The 15,728-nt window shown below is 39.2% G+C and overlaps 1 protein-coding gene across 1 annotated transcript in view; it reads left to right on the plus strand.

Moving 5' to 3' along the window:
- The window catches only part of PDE10A (phosphodiesterase 10A), a 310,755-nt gene that overhangs the window by 287,975 nt on the left and 7,052 nt on the right, over nt 1–15,728 (plus strand). Inside the window, exon 19 of the mRNA XM_032651210.1 lies at nt 14,165–14,276. Coding sequence (XP_032507101.1) covers nt 14,165–14,276 — 112 coding nt within the window. The remainder of the gene's footprint in view (nt 1–14,164; nt 14,277–15,728) is intronic.

A 15,728-nucleotide genomic window follows, 5' to 3' on the forward strand; every position in this document is an offset into this window, starting at 1 on the left:
TGTAAGGTAATGAATGTGTTAATTAACTCAATTGTGGTGATCATTTAACAATGCATACATATATCAAATCATCACATGTACAACCTAAATATATACAGCTGTTTTTGGTCAGCCATGCCTCAATAAAGCTGGAGAAAACAAAACAGAAAAGCACTAACCTTCAGAGAAACAAACAAATGATAGACCGTCTTCGTCATATTAAAAACTTACGATTTTCAGAACAGCTTTTAAGGAAATGAAAAGACAAGCCACAGAATGTGAGAAAATATTCTCAATATTTATGTTTAATAGCAGTCTCATATAACTCTTACAACTCAATAATAAGACAAATAATCCAAGTAGAAATTACATGAAAAATGTCCTTTTCAATTTATTCTAAGAAAAAATGTGACTTACTTTAAAGGAGATTAAGTATGTTAGTACAGATGCTATCAAGTGAAATACAGTATGTGAAGTGTACTGTCTGACATGGAGTGTGTTGTATCAGAGGCTCTTGAGGGATCAGCCAGTAAGTAATGGGAGAAGGGAGCAGAGACACCCAAGGGAGACACCCAATTCCACAGCTACAGACTTCGGTACCTTTCAGTGCCAAGCCTGGGGCGAGTGCTGGGTGGGCAGCAAGAGCCAGACAGCCCCTGGCCCTGCTGTCCTGGTCCTTCCAGTCTAACGGGGAGATGGATGCGTCAACTAAAGAACTCTACAACGCATTAAAATAAACTTGTGTTCTAGAAAACTCTTATGGGATGAATTGTGTTGCCCCACAGATTCATAAGTTGAAGTCCAGATTCCCAGAATGCGACAGTATTTGGAGATAGGGCCTTTGTAGAGGTGATTAAGGTAAAATGAGGCCATGTGGGTGGGCCCTAACCCAACATGACTGATATCCTTGGAAGAAATTTGGACAGAGATGTGTCAGTGGGGAGACCATGTGAAGACACAGGGAGAAGATGGCCATCTGCCAGCCAACAAGAGGAGCCTGGAAAAGATCCTTCCCTCATGGCCCTCAGAAGGAACCAACCCTGCCAACACCTTGATTTGGACTTCTGGCCTCTAAAACCGTGAGACAATAAATTTCTGTCATTTAAGCCACCCAGTTTGTGGTACTTTGTTACGGCAACCCTAGCAAACTAATACAGAAGCTTAAGTGAGTTTTTGTCTTCTGCAATCAAAAGAGCCCAACTGACCCTGGGAGCAAATAGTCTTGAGTTTGGAAAGGCACGAGCCTGGCCAGGCCTAGAGACTTCACGGGTCTTCCTGGGGGTGGAGTGGCCCCCGCTGTGCGCCTGTTTGGCTTCATTGTCACCCCCATCCCCACTGCTTCCTCACCCCGGCCCACAATCCCTCCGACCCCAGACACTCATCGGCCCCCTGGGTGGGGAGTAAGTGGGTAAGGAGACTCCTGCCTCACCCTGCCCGGTCCTGGCCTCCCTGATATTCTAACCCTGATCAGCTGTCACAGTCCTGCAGGAAGGGCTGGGTTCACTGCCTGGAAGAGAAACTCCAGGGATCCCACTTTCTGCTTCTGGGGATAAACGGGTGGAGTGAGACTCTCCAGCCCTGACTAATGCGAGGTTTCATGGAGAAGGGAGGTTGAGAGAGTCATAATGACCATCCTGAAGAGCAGTTGAGCTCTTCCACTGCAGCATTACCCGGAATCAAAACCTGCACGATTTGATTCTGTTTTCAGTCACAGCTGCCGTGAACTAACACCCAGGCCATGGGAGCAGGGTGAGTTCAGTTTGTTTGGTAGGATATGCTGTCTGAACCCATCTGGGCCTGGTGACTTCTGTATTGGAAAATTATTAATTATTGACCAAATTTCTTAAATAGATACAGACCTGTTTGGATTGTCTATTTCTTCTTGTGTAAGTTTTGGAAGATTGTATCCTTTAAGAAATTGATTCATATTATCTAGATCACCAAAGTTGTGGGTGTAGAGTTGTTTATAGTGCTCCTTGATTCTCCTTTGAATGTCCATGAGATCTGTAGTGACGTCCCCTTTTTCATTGCTGATATTAGTAATTTGTATTCTCTTTTTTCCTTAGTTAGACTGGCAACAGGCTTATTGCTTTTATAGATCTTTTCAAAGGGCCAGCTTTTAGTTTGGTTTATTTTCTCTGTTGATTTGCTGTTTTCAATTTCACTGATTTCTGCTCTAATTCTTACTGTTTCTTTTCATCTGCGTATTTGGATTTAACGTGTTCTTCTTTTTCTAGTTTCCTGAAGTGGAAACTTAACTTTTTAATTTTACATCTTTCTTCTTTTCTCTTATATGCATTTAATGCTGTAAATTTCCTTCTAAACACTGCTTTCACTACATCCCACAGATTTTGTTAAGCTGTGTCCTCATTTATGTTTAGTTATAAATATTTTAAAATTCTCTTGGTTTTTCTATGACCCGTGTGTTATTCAGAAGTGTTTTTTAATCTCTAAGTACTTGAGGGTTTTCCAGCTATTTTTCTGTTGTTGATATCTAGTTAATTTCATTGTTATCTAAGAGCATACATTGTATGATTTCTGTTCTTTTCAGTTTGTTAAAAAGTGTATTTTATGGTCTGTCTTGGTGAATGTTCCATTTGAGTTTGGAAAGAATGTGTCTTCTGCTGTTGCTGGATGAAGCCATCTACAGATGTCAGTTGTATCGTTGATGAAATTATTGGATTCAAATATGTCCTGATTTTCTGCCTGCTGGACCTATCCAGTTCTCATAGAGGTGTGTTGAAGTCTGCAACTATAGTAGTGGAGCTGATACACTTTTCCTTGAACTTTGATCAGTTTTTGCCTCACATATTTTGAGGCTCTGTCACTAGGGGAATACAGGTTGAGGACAATTATACCTTCCTGGAGAATTGATCCCTTTATTCTTATGAGATGTTCCTCTTTATTGCGGGTACCTATCCTTGCTCTGAAGTCTGTTCTGTCTGAAATTAATCTGGCTGCTCCCATTTTCTTGTGAATAATGTTAGCCTGGTATATCATTCTCCACCCATTTACTTTTAGTCTATATGTGTGTTTATAGTTAAAGTGTGTTTCTTATAAACAACAAATATTCAGGCCTTATTTTCTGATCCACTCTGATAATCTCTTTTAATTGGTGTATTTAGATCATTGACATTTAAAGTGATTTTTGAGATAGTTGCATTAATATCTGCCATACCTGTTACTGTTTTCTATCCTTCGCACTTGTTCTTTGTTCCCAATTTTGTCTTCCACTTGTTTTCTGCCTTTCGCACAAGGGCTTGGACGCAGATATTCACAGCAGCATTATTCATAATATATCTAAACCAGAAGCAGCCCAAAGGTCCAACAACAGTGAATGGATAGACAGTTTCTGGCACTTACTCAGTGGAATACTGTACTATTCAGCGACAAAAAAATAATTAGAAACTACAGATTCATGCAACATCATGAAGAAATCACACAGTCATTATGTTGAACAAAACAGTGCCTACTCTATGAACACATTTTTACCAAATTCTAGAACAGGCCAAACAAATCGATAGTGTTAGTGGTTGCGGTAGAATTCGGGCTGGCAGGTGTTGGTGTTGGATAAGGGATATTGAACGGGAAAGGGCAGAAGGAGTGTCTGGGTCATGAAAATGTTCCCTGTCATCACTGGTCTGGTGGTTGGACTGTATACATTTTCATACTCGTTGAACTATATCTTTCAAATTCATGCATTTAATTCCATGTCAGTTACACCTAAGTTAAAGTATGAGCACCAAAAATGTACAATCTGGAAGTATGATTCTGTGATAAAATATGACACACTTTTGTTTCAAGTGTTTTGTTCTTAAACAAGGTAGAGTATGTCAATTATATCAGTAGGCCTTTAAATGAAATCTTTAAAAAAAATTAAATAGAATGGTCCTTAACTCACCAAATGAGATGAAATCTCATTTCTGTGGGGTGATGAGGAGTTGATGAGCTCATAGAAGCAGTTCACAGAATTCTGCATGGTACTGAGCCAGCTTTTAATCTATTTTAGTATTATTAGTGAATTCAGTATTCACGCATTTGACACGGCTTTGTTGGCCTTTCATAGATTTTCTTGTGAGGATTCCATAATGATGTATGTAAGAAATTGCATAATTTGAGCCATTCTGCGTTGTCCTAGGAAATGGTAGACGTGGAGTTCAGCCACAGGGGGATTTTACAAAGGCTCAGGGCTGCCCTCGCTGTGGGAAATGTTTATCTCCTCCTTTCTATTTTCTAGAACCTTCACTACACTTGAGTTAACACAGACGTCATTCCCCCTGTGACTAGGGTACATATTCCACCACCTCTGTCATAGACACAGGTTCGCTCCAAATGTTCTGTACGTGGCATCGTCTGTAACTTGACAGCTGTTTCTCCAGTGAGAGTTGCAGTTTGCGGAGATAGCTCCATTGAGCATGGTACGAAGTGGACAGATATTGTCTCCAAATTAGGCTAGTCTTTACATCTAGCTCCTTGTTTTCTTGCTCTAGCAATTTCTGCTCGAAAGAAACATGGCAAGGGCTCTCTCTCCTGACTCTGCTGGTGCATTCACGGGGCAGGTGCCTCCAGGGCTGGCTGGTCCACATTCACAGTAGCCGGGGCTTCTCTGCATATGGTTTAAAAAGGATGCTTCTCCAAAGCTGTTTTCTGTCTATTAGTTAATGTGCAGTCTATAAGCTGGAAATATACTTTTGAATAAAGTTTACTATGTTATTTTACTGTCTATCTTTGCTTAACAGTGTGGTATCCTTCTTTGATTGTGAATTCTTGTTCTCTTTCGGGGACCCTGTTCCAGCAGCACTTTCTGGTGCAGGCGTTTACTTCAGCCCACTGTTGTTCTTCTCCTCTTACGTGAATATCCAACTTAGTTTAGTCTGTTTTATACCTTTAATAAATTATTTATCTGGTATTCGACTTTTTGTAGTTAAATATATGATTATATTTCTTAGAAGAAAATTGTTAAGCGATAGTCATTGTAATTGCTCCAATAGATAGTTAATAAATGACAGACATGGCCTCTCCCTTTATACCTGGAATTAAGACTAAAACACAAAAGATGCTACCGTTCGTCTGAGGACATCAATGGCAGACTTTGGCCAAGAGTGAAGTAACCTAATATCTAGGGAAGTGAACCTTTATTTAATTTAAGAATCACTATATTTCTAAACCATAAGCAGAGAGATTAACGTCATACTTACAAGAGCGTTTTATTTAGTTACATGTGCCTATCCACGTTAAGCCTAAAAATGTTTAGATGGATATTTTTTCTACCAATTATTTGGTAAAAATTAATATTTAAGATTAACATTTTTCATAACAATTCTCAAAGTACTAATATTATCTTTATTTATTTTGTGATATTTTTGTGTTAAAATCAGGGTGACCAGACTCCCTAGTTGGTCTGGATCATTCTCAATTAATACCTGTTGTCCTGATATAATTAATATTAGTGCTCACTTTCACTCTCAAAACTCTCTTGTCTCAGACATAAATTATAATGGCATAATGTCCTGTAGAGCATAATCAGAGGACAGAATGTCACGTGATGGAAGTAATTACATTCCAGGCTTTTGTCCACTTGTTGGGCCCAGAGCTACGGGTTACTGTGACGCTGCTGAGCACGTAGGAGGGTTCAGTATTTGTCGAGCAAACAAATAATCCAAAATGACAAAAAATGAAGAGTGTAGGTTTCATAATGTGATCTTGTATTCTTATTATATCTTCAGTGGCATTTTGTGTCCTGGTAATTTGCCAATATTTTACATGTCCTGATGAAGCTGGAAATCTGCCCTTCCTGGCATCCAGTCCTTTCTGAAAAAGGACAATATCATGTCAAATATCTCAACTCTCTGGGTTTTTTTCACAAGTATTCTCTAGAGTATGACAGATGATCATTTTATATCAAAAGATATAGTGTATTCTGAATGAAGCCAGACGGCCACATGTGCATTAAGTGTTTTATCAGTTAGGAAGGCGTTTAGTTTACAAAAGATAAATCCTAATGACTAGTGTCTCAAAATATAAGGTTTTATTTTTTATCCTATTGTAAAGAGTCTGAAGATAGGTAGTTGCTGGCTTAAGTTCAGCTGCCCAGTGATGCTTTCAGGAACCCAGGCTCTTTGTGTTTTTCTGCTCCCTCGTCCTTGGCGTGTTGGCCTCTTACTTTTGGGTCAGCTGGACTTTACACAGATCATTCTCTCATTTTATGGCTCTCTCAGTCTTTGTTCCACTCGGTCTGGAGCTGAATGTCACGTGATCTCTTCATCATTGCTGGGAGTCCTAATATTCTGACACTTCTTCCCTACCTTTTGTCCTTACCACTGGTCCTTGCCACCTGCCCTTGACATTTACTATTATGACTATTTTAAATTAACTTTTTATTTTATACTGGAGTATAGTTGATTTACAATGTTGTGCTAGTTTCAGGTGTGCAGCGAAGTGATTCAGTTAGACATACACACATGTCCATTCTTTTTCAGATTCTTTTTCTCATATAGGTTATTACAGAGTATTATATTGAGTAAAGCTCCCTGTGCTATATACAGTAAGTCCTTGTTGATTATTTTATATATAGTAGTGTATATATGTTAACCCCAAATTCCTAATTTATCCCTCTCCCCCTTAACTTGACATGCCCTTAACATTGACTATTACGTCTTGTATGTACTTGACATTGTAGCCACAACTGTGCTTGAAAATATTAGGTAATTTTCTTATTTTCTATTTTGAAAATGAAGCAACCAGAGACCAGATATGTATGAAAGTCATTGCCATGTGCCTTTCAAAATCAGATGAGTGACTCACTTTTACATTAGACATACATACAGTTTTATTTTCACAAATATCTCACATTTAGTAATGAGTATGTTCTTTAAACTTTTTAAATAACAGAGCCTGCCAAGTGATTTTAGGGCCCCAGAAATGAATTATTAGATCAGTTTAAATCTCATTTATAAAAGGGGACTTGCTAGTGACATAAAAGATGGAGAGGAGGAGAAATAAAGTGCACCAAAAAGAGAAACAGAAATTGTAAACTAATTTATTCCTTCACTGAAAATGTCCTTCAATACTCTTTCCCTAACCACAGTCAAACCACAGTTAACCACAACTAAAATGAATGTCACATTCGGAAACCAGCTCTGGACTCAAGGCAAAGGGTAGCTTAGTTTTTCCCTGAAACAACTAGCTGTCCCCTTTTGACAAAAACTGAAGAGAACATCCATAGAAATCAGAGCACTATTCTTGAATTACAGCATCTTTCTTAACGGAGGAAAACGTATAGTCTTACCTAAGGACCACTTAACAAACATTATACAAGATCAAATGTTTTCTAAGTTATGAAATCAAGTTAAAGTATCCTTTTAAATGTTAAATGACAAATATATGAGTTAGTAGTAGCTTTTATAATTTTTATTTCCATGTATTTCATGTTGGAATTGCCTTCCTCAAACATGTATTTTAAAAATCAACTACGTGCAGAATTTTATCCTTGAAAGCTTTCAGAAATATATGAATGAAAATGTTTATTCTCTTAATCTCAGGGAATATTTGTACCCTTCAAAGACATTCCTTTGCCACCGTTCTTCCGAAGTCTTTCCTTAATTTAGATTTAGGTGCACATCAAAGAAAGGGTACGTTAAACACCTGACCAATTCTTTAAACAATTCAGAAACAGAGCTAGAAAAGATGTACACTTTCACACGGCTACGGCTCTGTACTTTGTTCGTGTGGTTTCCTTTATTCTTAGACCGTAATGCAGTTTCCTGTAGCATTTTGTCAACGTGACGCCAGTGATGTGTCTTTACCTGCAGTAGTAAATGTACGAGGGCCTCGTTCTGCTAGGTATGTGTTTTATGTTTCAGCCGAAGAACTTGAAATGTAGGGAAACTACGTTCTAGCGTGAAATCACTGATGTCTTCACTTGATTTAAAGTAATACAGAGTTGCCCGTGTTAGGAGGTCAGAGTCATCAACTCTGGGACTCACACAAGGATTCTGTTAGGCAAAGAAATTTTAAGTTAGAATAAGTTTTTAATAACAGCACATCCCTCTGTGAGACACATTTGCTCAAGACTGATTCTGCATTGACAGATCATTTCGTTTTCTCTCTTCTTAATGGTGTTTTTCAAAGAGCAACACAGGGTTCCACAAAAATAAGAATTGAGAACTTAAAGTTTACTGAGTGAGATCATCACTATAGCATGATGATGTTTATATTAAAGAGTTATTATTTGTGTCTTTGGAAACAGTAAGATTCTAAAATCTTATCTATGATTTTGGTTCTGCACCTGTTCAAATAATATTCTCAGAATCTACAGCATCCTTAGTCCAGTTTAATGTCTAATAAATTCACCAAAATAGGTCATATTATGAGAGAAGTGCAGTAGTTTTTATAGACATGATTTCAGTTACTCAGTACAGTGAATTAAAAGTCCTTGAAGCTAAGTTTTAAAACAAGAAAAAAAAAATCATTAAAATGATAATTTAAGGGAAAACGGATTTAACCTAGTCTCTTTTCACATGCTATGTATGACCTAATTTTAAAATAAAGGGATTAAAATAAGGCTAGATGACAGATTCTAAGGAAAACATCCACTTGTATACCCCCAAGCGCTTGCTTTTTTTTTTTTTTTTAACATCTTTATTGGAGTATAATTGCTTTACAATGGTGTGTTAGTTTCTGCTTTATAACAAAGTGAATCAGTTATACATATACATGTGTTCCCATATCTCTTCCCTCTTACGTCTCCCTCCCTCCCACCCTCCCTATCCCACCCCTCCAGGCGGTCACAAAGCACCGAGCTGATCTCCCTGTGCTATGCGGCTGCTTCCCACTAGCTATCTACCTTACGTTTGGTAGTGTATATATGTCCATGCCTCTCTCTCGCTTTGTCACAGCTTACCCTTGCCCCTCCCCATATCCTCAAGTCCATTCTCTAGTAGGTCGGTGTCTTTATTCCTGTCTTACCCCTAGGTTCTTCATGACATTTTTTTTTCTTAAATTCCATATATGTGTGTTAGCATACGGTATTTGTCTTTCTCTTTCTGACTTACTCACTCTGTATGACAGACTCTAGGTCTATCGACCTCATTACAAATAGCTCAATTTCATTTCTTTTTATGGCTGAGTAATATTCCATTGTATATACGTGCCACATCTTCTTTATCCATTCATCCAATGATGGACACTTAGGTAGCTTCCATGTCCTGGCTATTGTAAATAGAGCTGCAATGAACATTTTGGTACATGACTCTTTTTGAATTATGGTTTTCTCAGGTTATATGCCCAGTAGTGGGATTGCTGGGTCATATGGTAATTCTGTTTGTAGTTTTTTAAGGAACCTCCATACTGTTCTCCACAGTGGCTCTATCAATTTACATTCCCACCAACAGTGCAAGAGGGTTCCCTTTTCTCCACACCCTCTCCAGCATTTATTGTTTCTAGATTTTTTGATGATGGCCATTCTGACCTGTGTGAGGTGATATCTCACTGTAGTTTTGAGTTGCATTTCTCTAATGATTAATGAAGTTGAGCATCCTTTCATGTGTTTGTTGGCATTCTGTATATCTTCTTTGGAGAAATGTTTATTTAGGTCTTCTGCCCATTTTTGGATTGAGTTGTCTGTTTTTTGATATTGAGCTGCATGAGCTGCTTGTAAATTTTGGAGATTAATCCTTGGTCAGGTGCCTCATTTGCAAATATTTTCTCCCATTCTGAGGGCTGTCTTTTGGTCTTGTTTATGGTTTCCTTTTTATTTAACCGCTTGGCGCCACTTTACTGACCTGCTCTAACAGTTACAGTTAAGACGCTTCCTGATAGAAGTCTGGTCTTTGATCAGCTCTTTCTATATGCACACTCTAAGATAAGCAGGACGTGCATTTGTTTTCTTTTTTTTCTGTTGTTTTGGTGACAATCTTGTGCTGGGTCCCCAGAGCCTAACGGCATAGGTTTTCTTAGATTAGTAGAAATGTTGGCTTTAAATTCATTTTTCTATTTCTGTGCAATTCAATATTTAAATGGTTCAAATTTCAAATGTATTTTTCCGTGTGAACAACGGCTTCTTAGCTCCCCCTCTGGCCTACTCCCATGTGCTGGGCGGCCTCCTTTTGGCCCCCAGATCCACTAAGCTTGTCTTCCACTTTGACCCCCAGGGGCAAGTCACTCAGCTCCCTTGCCCTCCCTCCAGCTTCCATTTGGATTCAGCCATGGGTGGCATTGACAAGAGATCAGAGGGCAGGAGGAGAGAAGAGTTGGTGTGTTCGTTCCCCTCGCTTCTTCCTTGTGGGTCCCCGGTTTAACAGCGCATCTGGAGGCAAGACCTCAGGCCCTTGCTAGCTGTCCTTCGTCCCTCCAGGCCCAGGGTGGGAACCTGCCCACTATCACTGGCCTCGGTGCCTTACTATTCCTTGGTTTCCCTCCAGGCCATGTGAATAGTCCCTTCAGTCAATCCTCCAATTCTCCTGGGTATGTCGTCTGTTTCAGGTCAGGATCCTGGCTGATATAACCTTGTATTGAAGTAGGTATTAAAGTTACTGTGTTTTACGACTGGGCTATGTTTCTAAATTTTTCTCCCACTTAAAGACTTAGTTGGTATGTGGGAGGTTGCAATGAGGTCAGAGCCTAGTAAACAGTGAGGGTAGAGAATCAGAGGTACTGAGTATTACATTTCCAGCTCACTGTGGAAATCCAGCCAGCCTTTCAGTCTTTTTGAATTCCAGTTATTCACACAGTGAGAAATTGTAATAATAATCATATGAGAATTCATTCTTTATCTTCACAGTGCTACCTGAAATCTTTTATAAAGTTGCTTATATGTTTCATCTGTGTGGTTCTACTTCTTTTCCAATAGGACATCGTATCCTCGGCTAACTAACTTTACAGAGTCTGTGGCATGGGATGAGGGGGCAGTGGCGGAGAGCTGGGGCTTCCTTTTTGGCCACCAGTAACTCACCTGAAATCCTGCAGGCTGTGTGGTTTCTTTTCTTTCCCTTTTGTAAAGTTCAGTGATTCTGTGATCGTGGGATGTGGGAAGAGAATTTTAAAATAGGCTGGCACTGGGAAGGTGGATGTATGCACTGGCAAGAGGCGCTCACTTTCAGGTCGGAACCTCTGCTCACCTGTGACGGGTCCTGTGTTTTAAGTTGCTCTACCCGGTCTGGGATGATGCTGGGGGGAAAGACCGGGAGAGAGATGTCTCTTATTGTAACTCCTGTGGATGTTAACGTATTTCAACTTGGCTCTGCCTCTAACAACTAGAACCCTCCTACTTTCTTTGTCTCCACTACTGTCACCTTAATTCCAGCTGCCGTCCTTGCGCATCTGGACTGCTGTGTGCTCTCCTAAACGGCCTCTCAGCAGCCTCCCTCCCCCTACAACGCTACAGTTCATCCTCCTCTGGGCAGAGCTGAGGGATCTTTTTAAAAGCGTGTCATGTCGCTCTTCTGCTCTTCAGCTGCCGGCATCTCACCGTCAGACTTGGTCCTGGCTTGTCTGGAGACTTAGCAGCGGCCTGGCACCTCCTCGCTCCTGCGTTTCTGCCAGACTGGCTTTCTCGCCGTTCCTCCAGCACACCTCACCTATTCCCATGTTAGGACTTGTATGCACACTGCCATCTCTACTGGACTCTCTCTCTCATCTTCATATTTTTGCCTCTCTTAAAATATTTATTTATTTATTTGTTTGTCTGTTTGCACTGGGCCTTAGTTGCGGCACGTGGGCTCCTTAGATGCGGCATGTGAACTCTTAGTTGCGGCATGCATGTGGAATCTAGTTCCCTGACCAGGGATCAAACCCGGGCCCCCTGTATTGGGAACGTGGAGTCTTATCTTCCCTGCACCACCAGGGAAGTCCCCTAAAATATTTTTTGTATAGACTTGTTGAGTGAAAATCTTTATCTTATTTTCTACTTCTCCCCATTGGAACATTAGTTCTACAAGAGCAGTGCGTATTTTGTTTATTATTTTCGCCGTGCCTGATACATACAGGCATTCAAAACTTTTTGGAATAAATGGATGTAGTCAACCGCCCCCCCCCAGAAATTACCCCCGTAGGAACCATCTGTGTAAGATCATACCAACAGCACAGTTGGCATAAACTCCATCCCTTTCACAGTTGGTTATTGGAATGCATTACAAATTAGGTCTCTGTACCATTAGGTCTATATTCCACTCAGAGAAAGAAATAAAACAATTCCCGTTCAGGAAAACCATGACCATCTAGCTGATTTGTCATGGAGAGTAAAAAGTGAGTAATTTTTATTTACTAAAGGCATTTAGTACAAATTTTCTTATCTGTCTTATTTTTTACTTGTTTGGTTAACAGTAAAATACTCTTAAATTGTTTTGTCTAAGTAATTTGATAGTGAAATCTAAAGGATAACTAGGTTATAAACTTTTCAACCCTAGTAGTAGTAATGCTGCCTACAGAATCATATCCAGTGAGAAAGTTGGCTCCACGTGCTTTCCAGTGCCCAGTTCTATTAACATTTTTTCATAGATTTATGAGATAAGAAAGCTTTTTTGAGATAAAGCTTATTACAATATTTAGCCAAAAGAAATAAATGCTGATTTTTTTGTGTGAATGTAGATTGAATGAGATTGAATTATTTCTATCTCATGAAATAATTATTTGTTAACAAAAGAATAGGTTTTTTTTTCATGTTCTATTTCTGTTTAAATGAATTTATCTGTTGAGCAAACAGATAATATACTTGTTGCTTTAGAAGCCCAAATCCAGAAATAAATATTCTTCTTTTAAACCACAAAGTGCTTAGGAAACTACCTCATCAAGAAACCATGGGTTTTCCTGATCATTTTAAGGGATTTGCATCTTCACATGGCATCTGTTTTGGGGTCACAGGATGGGTACATGTAAGTCTCATTGATGTTTTTAAAGTTATCTAGGCTTCCCTGTTAGAGACATGATACCCTTTTGACATGTGTCCTTAATGAAAAGTAAAGTCGTAGAAGATACCATTTAATTAGGCTAATGGGCTAAACGAAATTGGCTGATGGGAAGTGAAAGAACCTTAAGAGTGATTGGCATCAAAGGAGCCTGCTTTAGGGAACACCACTAAATCAGAGACTCTGCCCACGTGACAGACAGATGCTCTTACTATGCTGTGGGCCTGGTGGGCAGGCTCAGGACCCAGGGAGTACTGTGCCCACAGATGGGGATTGTCTGTGCACCTCCAGGAAATAAGGCGGCCTTGAGTAGCAGTGGAGTCCTCAGACGCATTAGAATTTAGGTAGGAGCTGGAATTATGGCACCTTCTCACTTGTTATGTGGTTTTGTGTCTTTCTCGATAATTTTCCTTTTGTTATGTAATTTGCTTTGTAAACGTTAATGTCAGTAATATTAAAAGCTCTTAATAACTTGTACTTAGTGCCACCATTAAGTGTAGACTTCATTTAGGGTGACCTCATGTCACTAGACCAGATGCGTTAAAATTATAGGGGATATGTCTGTTTGAATTCTTTTAAGCAATTTTTATCTTTCTCCAAGAGGAAATATTAAGCCAAACCATATTTAGAATAAAAAATCAGACCTAGAACACATAGTTGTGAGTGCAAAGCAATTGAAAAGAAAACTCCTTTCAGTTGGAAAGTTGGAGCTTGTAAAGTGTTTGGAGACATCACATTTCTCTGCTGGTGGGGAGATGGGAGAGAATTCTGGGAATCTACATCTGCTCTGGCCTTGTCTTGAGCCAGTTATACCTTGAAGAAGTCATTTCATTTATTTGCACCTCAGATTTTCCTATATAAAATGAAAGGATTGGGACTTTTTTCTTCAAGGTTTCTTCTCACTCTAAATTTCCAAAATTCCACGGAAGTCAAAATCTGGTTTGTGGCAGTAAAATACAGCAGGGGATTTAGATGGTATCAGGGCCATGCCCACATAATATTTTATTTCAACAGTAACAGCCAGGCAGCAGGAGCACAGGATATACTCTTCGTGGAACTAGGGACAGCAGTGACTGATGTTCTTACAGTTAAAGCTACACTGTTCTTTAATTCTTTATTTTCTTGCCTGTTAGCTGTATCTGCTCTCTAACGCTATCGTTCCCCCATCGTGAAGCGATGCCCACTTTAGGCCTCACTCACTCCTGAAAATACAGAAGTCTTTCCAGTTGTTCTTATAAATTTGCAAATGCTGCAGTGACCAGTTTTATATTATTGTGTTCTAGAGACCGTGTCATTGGTTTGATGATGACTGCCTGTGATCTTTGTTCTGTGACGAAGCTGTGGCCAGTAACAAAATTGACGGCAAATGACATATACGCAGAATTCTGGGCTGAGGTACGTCCTTGATTTTTATATGAACATAGATAATATCAAGAAATGAGAAACAATTGGGAAGAAATCAAATATAAGGATAATTTAGTCACAGTATCTTAGTTGCTCATGTTGCTGGTTACTTAAAAACACTATTGTTTAGCATTTATACAGGTATGAAGTAAGAACAGTCATTCTTGTTACATCTGACTTGAATATGTGTGTAAGCTCTCTGATCTCCACTGAAATAGTTCAGGAACTGACTCCCTGAACAGTAGTGCAACAGTTTTCCTTATTTAATAGCCAATCTCTTGTCATCCATCCAATAAACTGTATTAGGCCATCTCCTTTATGGCAGCCACTGGAAACCGTACTAAGAGGGACCCACGATATCACGGGCTTTAAGTGCCTGCAGCTAGAAATTCGAGAGACTAATCACATTGTACCGTAGGAACTGAGAGTATGTAAATGTACCAAATGGTCAATTCAGGTGAAATTATGAGTTCTGTAGGATATGTGGGATGTTAATCCATGAATTCCTGACATGTGAAACAACCCTGTGAATTACTTTCATGAATACCTTTTCTAGACTGAATTATCCAAATTATCAGAAACATGTGTTTACTCCTTGATTTGCCATGAGTAAGTAGAATATAATTCTCTTATTCAAATGAATCCACAAATACCTAGATCCCTGCATATTCAAAGATTACGGAAAAAAAACCTGTAAAGTGTTTGTGCACCTCATTTGTTCTGAAGAAGTAAAAGTAAATTTGGAGGACAGAAAGTTCAGTAGTTGATGGTTCAAACCATGAACCTCATCCATGTAGAAGAGTGGATGTAAAAAGTAAAAAACAGTAAATCATTCAGCTAACGATTAGTAGAAATAGTCTATAATGTTGATCTGTCTTATAGTTGTAAACCCAAAGAATTTTTGTTGGGTGAGGACCACGGGCCTTGAGTTGAATATACTCATGGTGTTATTTCTCAAATACACAATGCATACATTGTGTAAGCATCCTCTTGCATGTTTTTTTTTCCCTTTATTTTATTGTGTGTGTGTCAAAATCTAGTTACTATCAGACTCAGGAAGATTGTTTTTAGATGTACATGTCTGAGCTGTAATGTTTGACTTTATGATCACAGTCAACTTAATTTGTATGTGTGTCTAAAAGTAGTGACCTAGAATTAATTCTATAAACACCACATAAGAAAACTTGTCTGAAGCTAGCTTATTGTTTTGCAAATACTTTTATTTATTTAACTGTGACATACTTCATACCATAACAACTATATCTGTATTCTAAAATACGAATCGAAATGTGAGAGACGTGTAGACTTTCTCCCTTTCTATTCCCCGTTGGTTAAACAGTCCACCGGGAGCGATTAGCTGCCAGTCTGCTCATAGATGACGTCTGCAGGGAGCTCCCGGGGTGGAAACAGAAACGTAATCACCCAGTCTTGCCAGTTGATCTC

The sequence above is a fragment of the Phocoena sinus genome, chromosome 12, assembly GCF_008692025.1.
Source record: "Phocoena sinus isolate mPhoSin1 chromosome 12, mPhoSin1.pri, whole genome shotgun sequence".
Classification (NCBI taxonomy): Eukaryota; Metazoa; Chordata; class Mammalia; order Artiodactyla; family Phocoenidae; genus Phocoena; species Phocoena sinus.